General features: G+C 47.1%; 1 protein-coding gene across 1 annotated transcript in view; it reads left to right on the top strand.

Moving 5' to 3' along the window:
* The window catches only part of LOC104619452 (obscurin-like), a gene marked incomplete at its 5' end in the record, with an annotated part of 122615 nt that extends 113337 nt beyond the window's left edge, over positions 1-9278 (top strand). The window contains 12 exon segments of the mRNA XM_010285333.1: positions 371-493; positions 1612-1722; positions 1841-2008; positions 2504-2626; positions 4598-4691; positions 4693-4757; positions 6009-6096; positions 6740-6979; positions 7568-7791; positions 8252-8327; positions 8816-8965; positions 9101-9278. Coding sequence (XP_010283635.1) covers positions 371-493; positions 1612-1722; positions 1841-2008; positions 2504-2626; positions 4598-4691; positions 4693-4757; positions 6009-6096; positions 6740-6979; positions 7568-7791; positions 8252-8327; positions 8816-8965; positions 9101-9278 — 1640 coding nt within the window.
* Positions 9279-14760: the final 5482 nt, after the last annotated feature.

The following is a 14760-nucleotide window of genomic DNA, read 5'->3' as shown; positions in this document are numbered from 1 at the left end:
TTGCACAAAAGCAGATCGGAGCTTGACGAAGCTTTGCTTGCTGCAGTTTCTTCCGCAGTTATCATCTTTAAAGCTAAAGTGACTGGAGAAGTTGGTGAAGTCACCCTGGCTACCTAAGTTGATGACACTGGACAACAGAATCTGTCCTTTCTTCTCCTTCTTCATCCCAAGATATGGCTTGTTCTTCCAGGACAGCATTCTGTTTGTAATAGCTATCGATCACAGCCATCCCTGTTGACCGAGGGCTCGTTAATAAGGGGACCTGTGACTGCTGAGCTATTTGTGTGCAAACGGCAGAACTGCCTGCTGTAAATGGATGCCACAGGGAGAAGCATGGCCATGAATGACTTCTCATCCTTTCTCAAAACAGAGTTTGGTGAGCTGGGAGGTGAGGCAGTAGAAAAAGAGCTGTTAACAGGGGCTGAAGGATCTCTGAAGAGGAAATCGGCACTCTCTTCATTCAAGTTATCAAGCCTCATGCCAAAGGAGAAAGGTATTGCTATTTCATATGTCATCAGTTAGTTTTATCATGAAGTATCACTAATGAATATGACTGTGCTGTGTGGGGCCAGTTTCTAAGGATGGATCTGCAGTGATTGTCTTGACATGACCTGGACCACCTCATGCAATATGAGCCAGCCTCCTCTATTTACGTCATAACTTATGTCCTTGCTAAAACTGTCTTGTCTTGCAAATTGGAGCCATTCTAGGAAGCCACTGCCATGGATGAAAATCTATGTGTAAGCTAGAAAGAGAATAAATGGAGTATCCAAGGGTGGGATGGCAGAAGCAGGGAATTGTGAATTCCTAGGCTCCAGTCCTGCATGCTTGTGTAAGGGCCAGAGACGCTGCTATAGAGCTATGAAATGAGAAATGGTGGGGCAGCCCCAAACGGTGTGTCAGCAAAGTTGAACTTTCTTTTGCCCAGGCAAGTTTCCCCTTGACTCTTGCAGGAGCATTTTCTGAGGTCAGGTTCACGCCCCAGTATTCAGCAAAGCCCAGCCAAGCACTGTGAAGGGCAGGTACATGAGGCTGGCAGCTCCTGGGCACTGCGGAGCAAAAACCCTGGAGAAACACAGAAGAAAACCTGGGCTCTCCCTTTCCCATGGAGACGGCAGCAGATTTGATGCTCTGTGGTTGCTTTTTTTTTCTCCTTCCATATCCATGTTTTATCTCTTCTTCTCTTTTCTTGTGTTGTCTTGACCTGATCCCCTCATCCTTGAAATACCACCATTTAGTTTTGCCCTCACATTTAAGCTAGGCCAGAAGAAAACTCTTGCTGTGACATGCTTTATCTCTCCTCTGAGCCCTTCTGCTACCTCAGCTATACCAGCAGGGCTGGGCAATGCAGATGTTCCTCATGGGCCTTCCAAGATCCATCTGGACCATCATGTATGAGCAGTCACACTGCATCCATGGGGCTGAATGGGGCTCCTGCATGTGTGTGCCCAATGTCCAGGGCATTCTCCACCCAGCGGTCAAAGAAATGCCAGAGCATGAACCAGAAATGTTCTTGAACCAATTAAAAAGGCTTCCTGGTGTCCTGCATGCACTTGTTATCCACATAGTCCCCCGGCCACTCTGAACCGCCGCTTGTCCTCTTCTTTGCAGCACCTTCGTTCGTTGAGGAGCTCATCGACCAGGCTGCCGCCGTGGGACAGTGCGTGACGCTGTCGTGCCGGACGGCGGCTCACTCCTCCCTGCACGTCGACTGGTTCAGAGGTGACACTGGCATCCCCCTAGGGAGTCCCTGGCCTCTGGGACAGGGGTGCAGGGAGGGTTTTAGTCACCTTGGTATACATTTGCAGGGTACTTATCTCTCCTATCTTCTGCTTTTCAGATGGGATGCCTGTCCGCAGCAGCAGCCGGATCCTCATCTCAGCCACACTCAAAAACTTCCAGCTGTTAACTATTCTCTCTGTTAGTGCCGACGATTTTGGTATTTACACCTGTGTGGCCACAAACTCCCTGGGCTCAGCATCCACCTCTTGCATCATAAGAAAAGCAGGTAAGAGAAGAGTAGGTACTACAATACAGAATAATACAGTAGTATTATTATTATTACTACAATTGTGTACTGTAGTATTATAACTACAATACACAGTAATACAGAAGTAGGTATTACAAGTACTTCTGCCCAAAAATCTCACCTGTGAGGTGAGATTTCTGCAGATAGGTTCAGAGGACAATCTCTCCCTTGCCTGCTCTAGTCCACAGCCACAGCCCTTGCTGTCTGGTATCGTGGCATATTTCGCCATCTCCTTCACTGCTTAGTCTCTTTCCTGGATTCAGAACCACTCCAGTAGCCATGTGGTTCTAGAAACAGACTTCAAAATCTTAATATTGGGTTTAAAATAGGCACAGTTAAATCGCTGCTCCACTAGGAGAATATACATATATATACAAATAGAATAACAATAACTGAGAAAATCCAGGTGTACAGGTATGTATCACAGCAGTGCTTCGGCTAACAGTCACTGGGTTTTGTGCCTCCTCTCGACAGAGGTTCCTCCCAGCCCTCCACCCCCTGACATCGTGGAGGTCTACGAGGATGGAGCGCAGGTGGTCTGGAAACCTGTGGAAACCAACATCCCCATCCATTACACTGTCCAGTGCAAGAGCGAAGGTAAAGTGGAGCGCTGCCCTTACACTTTGCGGGGGACATCTCGATCTGTATGATCTCTCCACCAGCTGGATTTTTTACTTTTACTCAGAAACAGCCTCATTTTAACTCTGTTGTGTAAAGTTAGGAATAAAATTCATACCACCACCATTTAGCCAACAAAAATTAGTCGTTGCGCTGGCTAAATCAGCCTGGAATATGCATACTCATAGAAAGGCTTTGCTAAAGTGTGAATCAAATTAGGTCGCATGGAAACTATGACCAAAAAGTGAACAGCTACAGAAGAATATGCATGCCTGGTGCCAGATACACAGTCCTGAGTAATCCTCCCAAATTATAGTTCTGACAACATTATACACGAATAATGCCCAGCAACAACAGATCGGCAGACAATATCATCCTGTACCCAGGCTTTTTGTACAGTCTGTGGAGAAAGATGGTCTATCAAAAAGACAATTCATCCTATGCTAAACAGCCATCCTTTCTTTCTGATTATGCAGGAAACTTAGGGCAAACAGCCAGGACAAGATGACAAAAGTTTGGCAAAACTGCATCATTCCTTTGATGTTCTCTTCCAAGGCTTGGTCCAGAGCCTGATGAAGTCAGTGGATGTTTTCTTGCTTAATTCCACAAACTTTGAATCAAATCCCCAAGACTGTTCTGTCTCCCTTGGGACTGTTTTTGCTGTTGTTATTATGAATGCTACGCCTGATAGCAATTTCTGCTGCAGTCACACGTACACAGCCCTTTGGATCCAACTGCTCCATGTTCCTTCTTTTAATTCTCCACGCACTTCTTTCTGGATTATCATGAGCGCAGGCAGCAGCTTTCTGTCTTTTCACTCTGGAGCTGGTGTCAGTCACTTTTCCTCCAGCACAGCTTGCTTTATTGTTATTCCGTTTGACACAACTGTAGGCGAGACTTTGGGGAGGATACAAATGCAAGTTGTTCCAATCGGGAAGAAAAACAGGAAACAGCATCTACAATCTTCCATTGCATTCTGTGTATTTGGCAGAAACATGCAAAGTCCTGCTTTCCTGAACACAGGAGGATTGAGATAATCAGAAAAAAATCAATGTTTTATCCATTATTTCACAGTAAGCTTTTGCACATTGCTTCTGCAGACACTTTTCTCTGTTTCTAAGCTGTATCTGCTCCTTCTTACACATACACACACCCTAAATCAACCAGTACCCTGCAAAATCATTGATACCTTTGTTTTGGTTGCTTGTCCTATGGTTTGAGGGTTTGAGGCTCTCTACCAGTGTCTATTTGAATGAAAGGATGGGTTTAATCTCAGGCAGTCTCAGGGAGCTGAGTTCAGCCTTGAGCACAGCTGCAATGGCAAAGTATGAGACACAGCATCATGTGAAATGAATGACCATTAAATGTTTGCTGGTCATTTTCTACTTCACACCTTAGCCCCATGAATAATGAGTCCAGAACATATCTACAATTTCAGTTCCCCAAGAAATCATCTGAGTTTCATAAAAACTGAGTAAACGTGCCAGTTTCAAACACTGGGTTTCCTAGGAGGGTGTTAGTGGATGGATTGGATTCAAGATAGGGCCACAGGGAAAAAACCCAGTGATTTTGCCAGGGTTTTATCTGGAGTTCTTGATGTATACTTGCATTAGAGTTTTGTGGTACAAATTAGATAAACAGAAACTATACAAGAAAGTTTCACCATTCCTCTGAAACAATATTGCCACACATTGGACTGATGACATACAAACCAGATTTCAGAAAAGGTGAGTTTGGCACATGTACAGCGAGCGGCACCATGCACAAAAGCTGGCCATAACAAGTCAGTTTTTCCTTCACTCTACGAGATTCCACTGTTTCTCCATATTCCCAGCACGTAACTAAAGTTGATGAAAAAAACCCCTAATAAAACTCCAAAACTCAACCCCCCACCACGATGTGACCATCTGAAATGAGTCCTAATCTCTTTTCTGTCTTTCCTCGGCTAAGATGGGGAGTGGACAACTCTTGCTTCTGACATCGCTGACTGCGGCTACTATGCCAAAAATCTCGCCAAGGGGTTTATCTACTGCTTCAGGATAGCCTTCAGGAATGGGCCCTTACAGCGACCCATCTGCCAAAGTCAAAATCACTGGGAAGGATCAAATAGGTAAGATCAAATGCCGAGAGACCATTGTGTTTTTCCTGCATCAAAACAATTGCACCTTTTTGGACGCGGGTCCAGAAGTCAAGAGCAAGTGAATCGAGACCAATTCCAGTTGGCTCAGGGTGGTTTAGGGCTTCCCCCTCTTTGGCTTCCTTATTTAAAAGTAAATTATTTTCTAATTCTGGACACAGTTAGGGGAATTGTGTAAATATATAAAAGATAAATAATAAAGTAATAACAATCTATAAATAATATGTAAATATATACACAAAAGTATATATAATAAAAAGCTGGAAACTGTAGATTACCCACTGAAGACATACATACTCATTTTATGATGTGAGATCATGAGGGAACAGGTCTGGGACAATGGCTGTGTTACTGGAGGCATTGATCTCTTGGTATAGATCTGCCACTGGTGAAAGCCCTACTGTGGTGCATTTTTCAGCTGTATTTTGTCTCTGAAGTAAAGACAGCTTGATTTACTATTTTTTTCACCTGCTTGAATACTTTGTACAATTCACACGTTTTTAAAATTAAGAAATCCATAACCTCACAGCAAATATATCCTTATAGCAAAGGAAGTATCCTTTCTGCCAAGAAGTAGAAGGATGGTCTAACTGGAATTTCCTCCCAATGGAGAGGATTAGTCTGTAAAAATCAGTTCACAGAGATATTTTTAACTCACCCTAAATCTTCTGCTTTTTCTTGGCCCAGGATTCATTAACATATCTCAATGTCCCCAGCATTTCCAAGCAGATGCTTTAATGTGTCAAGGGATGTTGTAATGGGAGCACTCAGACAAAACCACATGCACACTGAACCAGAACCAGAGGAACAAGTTTCAGCTGCTGCCCTGAAATATCCAAGTAAAATAAGTTTCTAATTCTTCGTCAGTGTCTTACCGTGCCCTGATGACTTGTTATGTGAGAGGATGAGAACCAGTGGCTAAGATGTTTGATATCGCAGCACACAACATACAATCCATCTCATATAGTCTGGAGTGGTCACACCAGGGAATTACAGTGTGGACAGTCCAGAATCAGTTCCATTCAAATAACATTGGGTGCCACAGCTGGGAGACAACCTGCAGACTCGCCTGGAGAAAGCTCTGCTGTCACCCTTGTCGTTGTTCATAGCTGGCGGAGCGTGGCTCAGAGAGGCTCCAGTTTCCAGACAGAGGTGTTTTCCCACATAATCCCTGTCGCTTCTTCTCTGCAGGGCTTCGTGATGCAACGCAGAACTTCCCATCAGCTGCTGCTGAAGAAGAGAGTGAAATAATCACACCATCGGAGCCTTTCCCAACCTACCAGACCTACGCCTTCCAAACAGAGATCAAAAGGTAGCGAATCCAACCGAGCATTCAACCAGCCAGAGGGAATGTGGCTGGAGTTAGAGAAGTCACTTTCAGAAATGCGCTGCTCACCTAGTGTCACGGTGTTTTGTTGAAAACACCCCCACAGCAATACATATAAACCTGAGATCATTGGCTGACCGATCTTCATCTTGGTTCAGGTGTGGATTTTTGGGGAGAGCAAAAGAGTCTGTTCTGAGCACGACGTGCTGGGCAGCAGGACAGCCCCTTAGTATATCGTAAAGTGAGCCCAGGGCTAACAAAGGCTCCTCTCCTTGCTGCATCAACCTTTGCAGCTACCGGTTTCAGACATGGGGCTGGGATTCAATTTTCTCTGCCTAGGAGATAGGCACCAACTTCTGTTGCCAACAGGGAGTAGTCCTCTTGTTTGAGGCTGGATGAGCGACTTTGTCTCTCTCCAAAGGAGTTAAGCTCTCACTCCTGCCATTTAAAGTGTACAATTTAGAGACACAGGAAGATGTGCAAACTGTGACAACAGATGCAATAACTCCACATAGGGCATGGATGAAAAACACAGCGTGGGATCCTGGTGGTTTTAAAGAACAGAAGCTCCTGGCTCTTCCAGGAGCAGCAGAGAAGCTTAAATCGCCTTTTTGTTCCTTCGCATCAGGGGCCGTTTCAGCATCGTCCGACAGTGCAGGGAAAAAGTAAGCGGCAAGACTTTAGCTGCTAAAATTATCCCTTACTGGCAAGAGGACAAGCAAACAGTGCTCCTGGAGTACCAAGTGCTGAGGAAGCTTCATCACACAAACATAGCTCAGCTGAAGGGAGCCTACGTCAGCCCACGGCACTTAGTGTTGATCCAGGAGATGTGTGTGGGACCAGAGCTACTCCACTCTTTGGCATTACGGTAATAACAAGTGGAGGGAAGGGTTTTCTCCAGTGTGCTGTCACTGCACACGGGGTTTGTGATGCATTTGTTCTGCAACTTCTTGTGACATAAAAAAATCACAAGTTCCTTACAAGGTTGGGGTAGGGGACGATTCAGGGCCACCCAGCTGAGATGCTGGAAGCAGTTTACAGTAGTTGGTATGAAAACCCCTCTCCCATAACACGGAGATTACTGTGGCTCCAGAAGCCTCATTTCTCCTCCACATTGTTTCTCACAATGGCAGAAAATGGATCTGTTGAAATCCTCTGATTAAAGGAGAGGGAATGGTAGACATCAAATCTGCGGTTTGATTTCTGCACAACCACTGCTTGCTCTGACATGCAGCTTTACAACCTCCTGAATTTTTTGCATCTGTAAACCTGACTCACAGTATGGACCAGCTTCTCCATATACAATAGATGTGCTAAATGAATGGAGTTGTTTCTTCTTGACTCCCAAGGGTCTCATGGGATTAGACATCCAGGGGAGGATGATAGTGGGTGTAGAACGGCACTCTTGGGCATGCGGATAGGACACCCCTGGTTTCTATTCCCTTTCTTCTACCAGGACATCGTACTCAGAAGTGGAGGTCCGAGATTACCTGTGGCAGATCCTCAGTGCCATCGAGTACCTCCATGCACACAACATCCTGCACTTGGATCTCAGGTCTGAAAACATGATCATCACTGAGCCCAACCTGCTGAAACTCCTGGATTTTGGTAATGCACAGTTCTACACACAAGACAAAGTTATTACCATGGACAAGTGCATGGACTATGTTGAAACCATGGGTGAGTACGGAGTTCAGTCACAGCAACCCTGGCCTTATATGAAATCTCTGGTAAACAGAAAGACAGACACAGGCATTGGTGAAGGCAGCAACTGGCCCCAGCAAGCAAAGTCTCCCAGGTGCTGCCCTCCACTAACAGTGTGAGTTTGCGGGAGCAGCTAGTGGTGACAGCCGTCCCACTTGCAGACCACAGAGGAGAGAGCCAGAGGTCACAGCCAACACCTCTCTGGCTGGCTTCCATGTGTCCAGAGCTCAGGGGTAGAGTATTACTGACATTTGGCCTGATGTTCTCAAGGTTTCATTGAAGTCATCACCCACGAGGGTGTCTTACCTCAACCAGCTCCCTGTACTTTTTCTTCTTCACTCTTGGGAAGGTAGCAAAGCATAAAGGTACCCACTACTTTTGTGCTGGTCTCAGTGCATTGGAGGGGAGCTTGGCTCACACCAGTTTGCTTTTCTAGCTCCAGAACTGCTGACAGAGCAAGGAGCCGTCCCGCAGACCGATATCTGGTCCGTCGGAATCACAGCCTTCATCATGTAAGTCAATCTGTCCTTCCCTGCCCTAAGAGCAACTTTAAAAGTGCAATTTCAGAGTCATCAACCAGGGGAGACGCATTGACTCAGAGGGTTAACCTCAGTTGTGCCCCTTCTCCTTGGCAATGCCACAGAAGGCTGTGTGATGGAGGGTATGGAGCTGGCGGCACCATGCAAGGATGCCCAGCCCCAGCGATGCCTCCGCATAGAGTAAGGAGGCTGTTTTACAACGCAGCAGCTGCTGGTATTTCTCACTCAGCCTTGTCTGAAGAGCCCCAACTTTACCAAGAAAATCCACATTACGCCAAGTGGAAAAGCAGCCAAAGTCATGAAACCCACTGAAGAACAGTGGCCTTTAAGGTTTTGTTTTCCCATATGATATTTCCGTGCATCACTGTGACCCTCCTCTCACTGCTGGGTGGAAATTCCTGGGAGAAGGAGCATCCTAGGCGATGCCCTTCATGCTGATCAATTCTCTTCTTTTGGGGCAGGTTGAGTGCCAACTACCCCATCAGCTCCGACATAGCCTGCGAGTTTCTGAGAACGACCAGGAAGGGTAAAGTGAAGCTCACGCAGTGCTACGCAGGTCTCTCCGGCGGAGCGGTGTCCTTTCTCCAGAGCACGCTGTGTGCAAACCCTTGGTAAGATGGTGTCTGCTCTCCCAACAGCACAGTTGGTGCAGATCCTGGCTACTGTCCCTTCTTTCCCTCCATTTGCAAGGAGCCTCCTCACCCAGCACGATCCCTGACTGACCTTCTCACCTTTGTCTGCTCTAGGGGAAGGCCATCAGCCTCGGAGTGCCTCCAGAGCCCATGGCTCCAGGAGACAGGTTTGGACAACAGGCAGCAAGCACTGGTTACCTTCCCCACCACCAAACTGAGGAATTTCCTCACTGAACGGGAAAAGAAAAGGGGCCTGCTGTGCTCCAAGTATGGCCTCATGATTGCACAGTGACGTGGATGCGGCGACAGTCATGAATTGTCTCCCTCTCCCTTTCTGCACTTAGTGTTTGGTACCAAATAGTCCCGCCAAGTTGCTGTGCATCAGCTGAGCTGGGGTAACTGCTCTCTGTGAGCGCGATTTAGCATAACTGAGCAAATTAATCCGCATATGTGCGTTGCCACAAGGTAAGAACAGAAATATAGACTGTTAACATGGCTCAGCTGACCAACGGTAACTTGACAGTACGTGTGTCACTTGGCTGCATGCTCCCAGGAAAGATTTCCGAATGGGACTAGCTACCAGCCCCAAGCAGCTTTGCAAATCCTACCCTGAGGTCAGAAAGACTCCATGCATGCAAATGCTGGGCACTGACTTCTGCCCCTGGCCCCAGGACGTGATAACCAGACACGCTTTCAGATGTAACTGCACTACTTATCCCACGGTGGCCACTGCAGCAAGGTCTGAGTGACTGGTGGATTTCTCACCTGCCTCCTATCCAAAAGAATTCAATGACCAGTTATGAAGGGAAAATAGGGAAGAGTGAAGCACTTTTTGGGGGCTGATATTAGACAGCAATGTATCTTCAGGCTTTGGATGTAGAGGTCCAACTAGATAAAGCCGAGCCTGAGCCTAATAGCTGACTAGGTAAAGGTCCAACTAGATAAAGCCTGGCCTGAGCTGATAGCTGACCTTGCTTTGAGCAGAAGGTTGGTCCAGAGACCTCCTGAGGTCCCTCCCAACCTGACTTGTCTTGTGATCCTATGTCTTTGCCAAGTGCCAGACACAAGGCTGGAGTGGTGGGACTCTGCTAGCATCCATCGGCAGGCAGGCTCAGCATGTTGCTTACCTGGCCAATCTCTCCACCATCCCCATGAGCCCGACCTGAGATTAAGCACGGGGCTAGAGAAGGGCTCTTCTAGCTGTGGAGCAACAAAATGCTGCAAAGGAAGGAGGTGTGTGTTATGTGTGTGACAGTGGTACCACAGAGGAGATTTTAACCAAGGCTCTTCATGCTCTGTGAGGAAACTCTTTCCTGCCCAAGTCACAAGAAACAAGCAGAGACAGTCTCTGTGAAAGCAGCCTTGTAGCTTGACTCTGTAGCACAAGGTGTGCATGGGGAGGGTAACAGCAACGGGGTTTTCCAGTAACTGATAAATTGCACATCCTACTCCTGCAAGAGGCCATGGCTTGCTTAGCTTTGACAAGAGCTACTGTTCTCCTTGGAGCCCCAGTTGACCCTCCATATGTGGCTCTGTGTGGGCAGCCTGGCTCCTTCTCTCTTAAGAGTCCAGGCAACTGCTCAATGAGCTGTGTGGCTCCACTGAGGGTCACCAGCTCTCCATGGGCACCCGCACTGTCATGTCTGCAGAGCTGACCAAGCTCCTCAAAGGTTTCAAGGTTTGAAAACACCACAAAACTTGTTTTTTGCAGCATGTTTTTGAAGACTCCCATTAAACCTAGCTGACAGTTACCCATCCTATAGGGTCTTACAGTAACTCCTCACCTGTCTGACTGTACCTGCATCAATTTTCTTAAAAATACGTTAAAGAACAAACATACAGAAACAACCCTTGAGAGGCTGAAGCTGCGACTTGGTGTATGGGCATCTCTGGGAAAGGTGTTCCCCTAGGACCAGGATTCTGGCACATGGAGCACTTAGTTGTACGGCTTTTCCCACAAGCGGGGCTAAACCAGGCCTCTACAGAAAAGCCTTTTCTGAGCACACCCAAGCTGTCCAGCAGTGGTGCGAGTGGTTCACTGCAACCTTGCTTTGCTCCCCATCAAAAAATGCTCCCCCATTCTGCCTGGCTTCACTGCGTTTGTATTGGTGCGTCCTGCCTGCCACAGGGTACTTCTGCATATGCTGTGACTCGTGGGAATCACTTGGTCACCAGACAGTAAAGGCAGCAAACGCAATAGTGACCATGACCTCGTTACGTGCCGATGTTGTACCACTAAGAGACTTTGCCACTCTGAAGTCGGGCTGCTCTCCTCTGGGGAGCGCACAGGCACATCTACCAGGAGATGTGTGACGGCAGCAGCATCACTGGCAAATGCTGTGAGTTTTAAAATTCTTAAAAAAATCCTGAACTTTCATGTTCCTCTTTCTGATTCAAAATCTGCTTTCCTTGGCAATGGATGGTGTTAGCTGTGTCATGGCTTTGTACTTATAACCTCAGTGTTCCTTTGAGTTTCTCTAAGTGAATGATGTATCTATTGGTGCTGCTGAGTTTCTGCAATTTTCCTTACAAGCAGCAGTAAGCGGAGGCTTTCTCAGAGCCGTACCTGGCTGTGTTTAGAGGAACGAGAACAGGAAAACAGTTCCTAATGCATTACAGTTTAAGACTAGAAGTGATGCTGTTTAACCAGGGGTGGTATTTTCCAACATTTAACCCATATTGTTCCAAACCTGAAGCGTGCAGCATCATGACTCCTTCCTTGCACAGTGTGCAGAGCAGGAATTGTAACTGAGAGCAGAGGAGCTTTCACTGTGCTGTGGAGAGCAGACACTGGCTCAACAGTCTGTCAAGCTTGGAACGTCAAAGTAGTATTGTCTTCACTACACACTACAGAAGAGAAAACCAAGGTTTTAGGGCCAGACTCCACGCTCAGTTCTCTTGAGGCACAGAGGAGTTACACGAGGCAGACACTGTGATAAGGTCTGCCCCGCAACAAACTTTTCAAGACCCTGGATTCCTTCCAGTTTAGCTTCTTTTACAAATCCGATAAGGTTTCTGTTGGCACAGGCTAGTTCTTTACTCTTGCTGGTACACTTTGGGACGGAAAGCTCAGTGCCAGGGGACAGCTCGTCTAAGGATAACATTTAGTTGCAAATTAACTCTTTTGGAGCTGCCACACTCTTCCGTATATGACTCAAATGAAGTGATTTTTTTTTTTTTTTGCTTCTCACAACTGCATGCACTTGAGCATGTCTGAAGTCTTTTACAGGCTCAATACTGTTTGTTTAAATAAACCATTCTGACAAGGAAGTAAAGCCAGATTTTTCTGCTGAATCATTATCATTGTCATTATTTTTATATCCCTTTCCCAAGCCCAGTCCACGTTTGTGCAGCACCCATCCCTCACCCCTCAGCTCTGACCTGGGATCCCCACAAGTGATAACCGCAACTATAGGCTGTGCATTAGCAGTGAACAACCTTCACGCAAATGATCCACACAAAAAATCCTCTTGCTAGAGCCCTGGAGTGAGGACATCACTTGGCCAGGATGTCACTATGGGTCTCACCTGCCCAACTGTCACAAGGCATCCCTGGGCATGGTTTGGGGTTTGCAAAGATCAAACCATTCGCCAGAACGTGGGAAGAGCTCCAGCTTAACTCTTGGTAGCAGAGCAAAGAAAAGAACCCATGGGTGACAAAAAAGAGGTCAGAGCTGTAGAGGAAATGTGGAAGTCATGAAAAGGTGCTAGATTTGTTAATGGGAATATTAATTGTCACAGTTAAGCCTTGTGCAGTTACAGGTAGTTTTTCTTTTCCTTGGCTCTGCCACAGCTGCTTGACAGTTTCTGCCTGAATTTTCACCACCACAAAGTCTGGGCTAATCCCCAGTCTGGCAATATGGGATAGTTTGCCCTCAACATGAAGTTACAACATAATCCTGTCCTTTGCAGAACAAAGCAGAATCTGGCTTTAATGTGTGGGGACACGTGAAAAAGTTTGAGTTTCATTCCTCAGTCATGCATAATCTCCAAAGTCCAAGGTTAGCTTCAGCATTAAAATCAATCCACTGTCCCCTGCACAGATAAGGGTGTGAGTTAGTTAACTTCTGTAAGGACTGATGTTGCCAGAGCCTTCATTATTGCAGGACAAAAGCAAAGCAGAGCTTGTAGAGAAAAGGATTATCCTGCATTGGATCCAGTGGATAAAACAGATGTTTGAGGGCTCATAAGGTCGCAGTGCTTGTAGCCTGTAAGAGATTGAGGTTGTTTTCTCACGCCCCACTTTGGTTTTCTAGCCCCTTCCTGTCACTCCCATCCCATTCCTTATAGCCTCCTTGGGCTTTTGCAGAAAAATGGGGTGTATATTCGGAGGGGGGTGGCACTTTCCATAGGCATCTTCTTGGAACACCATTGGTCCATTGGGACTTGAGGATAGTGTGAAGGACCATCAAGATCCCAATCAGGCTCAAGCACAAGCTGGGTGCTGGGAGCTCAGCCCCCCCTAAGGCTCAGGCACCGCACCCCGGACAGCCATGCCCTCACAGGAGGGCAGACCTGTTCCTGGCCACCATGCAGAGTCCAAAATTTCTAGGCTTGTGCAATGATTTGGGTTGAAGCAGGGAGCTGGTTTGGTGCTGCGGGGGATCCTGCCTCAGCTGTACGTAGCCACGCTCCAGCGGTGTTATGGCTGGTGGGAAGAATCCAGATACGCATACACACAGACACACACAGAGCTTTTTTTTTTTATCCCCAGAAACTGTACACAAGACACAGGGCTTGCTCGGTACATCCCACCTCTGCTCCCTTTGGGGATCTCATCAGGTACAAGGAGACTATAGACAAGACAATTTGAAAACCCCAAGGAAATCTCTGGAGAGGATATTCATTGTCCTCTGACCTTTCAGGGAGTTACTACAAGCTGATGCCATCCTGCCAGTGATACTTCATGCAGAAAATGTGTCATTAAGGGCCTGATAATGAAATAATGCAGTCCCAATGCTGGCATGCAGCCGGGCTCACCCCCAGGCTCTCTGGCCACTTCACCTCTTTGCCAGCTCATCTGGCCTGGTCTTTGCTTGCACACCCGCTCCCACGCTCGTGCCAGCTGCCGGCACCACGGACACATGGGCCCTCCGACTCACCGTCTTGAATTTAAGGAAAGGAATTTAATAAGGCAATAGGACAGACTGTACTGGTCAGGCACAGGGCATGACCAGACAAGTGTATGGACCAGCCACCTATCTACACAGAATCAGCCCTTTTTACCCCCTTACCCATCTGTTTTCCTCCCCAAATCACCTAAACCCCTCTTTTTCCCACCTTTGGATCCTCCCCTAAACATCCCACCGTAAGTCTTCTGCTATCCCAAAATGTTCTTCCCCGGGACCCCATAAGATGTCACCCCACCTTGGCAGCAATCCCCCTTAGTCCAGACGGTGATCCAGAGAGCTGCTCCCAAAGACACATCTTGATGGGTCTCACACCAGGACCGTGGGGCTGATGGCTCCTCTGGGACAGCCCTGGGAGGGACCCAGACAAGTTGCTCATTCCTCAACAGTCTTTAATTTGGGGTCCCCACCCCAACATTGTCTCTCTGTGCTCCTTTGTGAGTGTGCAGATGAGCTTTTATCACATAACCTAAGAACACCGGAGACGCAGAGCAGCAATATATGTGAAGCAGGTAAAAGGCACGATAACCGTTAAGCAAACAAGACCATATCAGTGTTCGTGCTGCACCAATCTGATAACCACAGGATCACGCAATTTATTTCACAGATAACACCAGCACAAACAACGCAAAAAGGACTTCCCAAA

Source organism: Phaethon lepturus, unplaced genomic scaffold, assembly GCF_000687285.1.
Source record: "Phaethon lepturus isolate BGI_N335 unplaced genomic scaffold, ASM68728v1 scaffold5994, whole genome shotgun sequence".
Classification (NCBI taxonomy): Eukaryota; Metazoa; Chordata; class Aves; order Phaethontiformes; family Phaethontidae; genus Phaethon; species Phaethon lepturus.
Note: the sequence above shows the minus strand (reverse complement) of the source record. Positions and strands in the feature narration are given on the sequence as shown.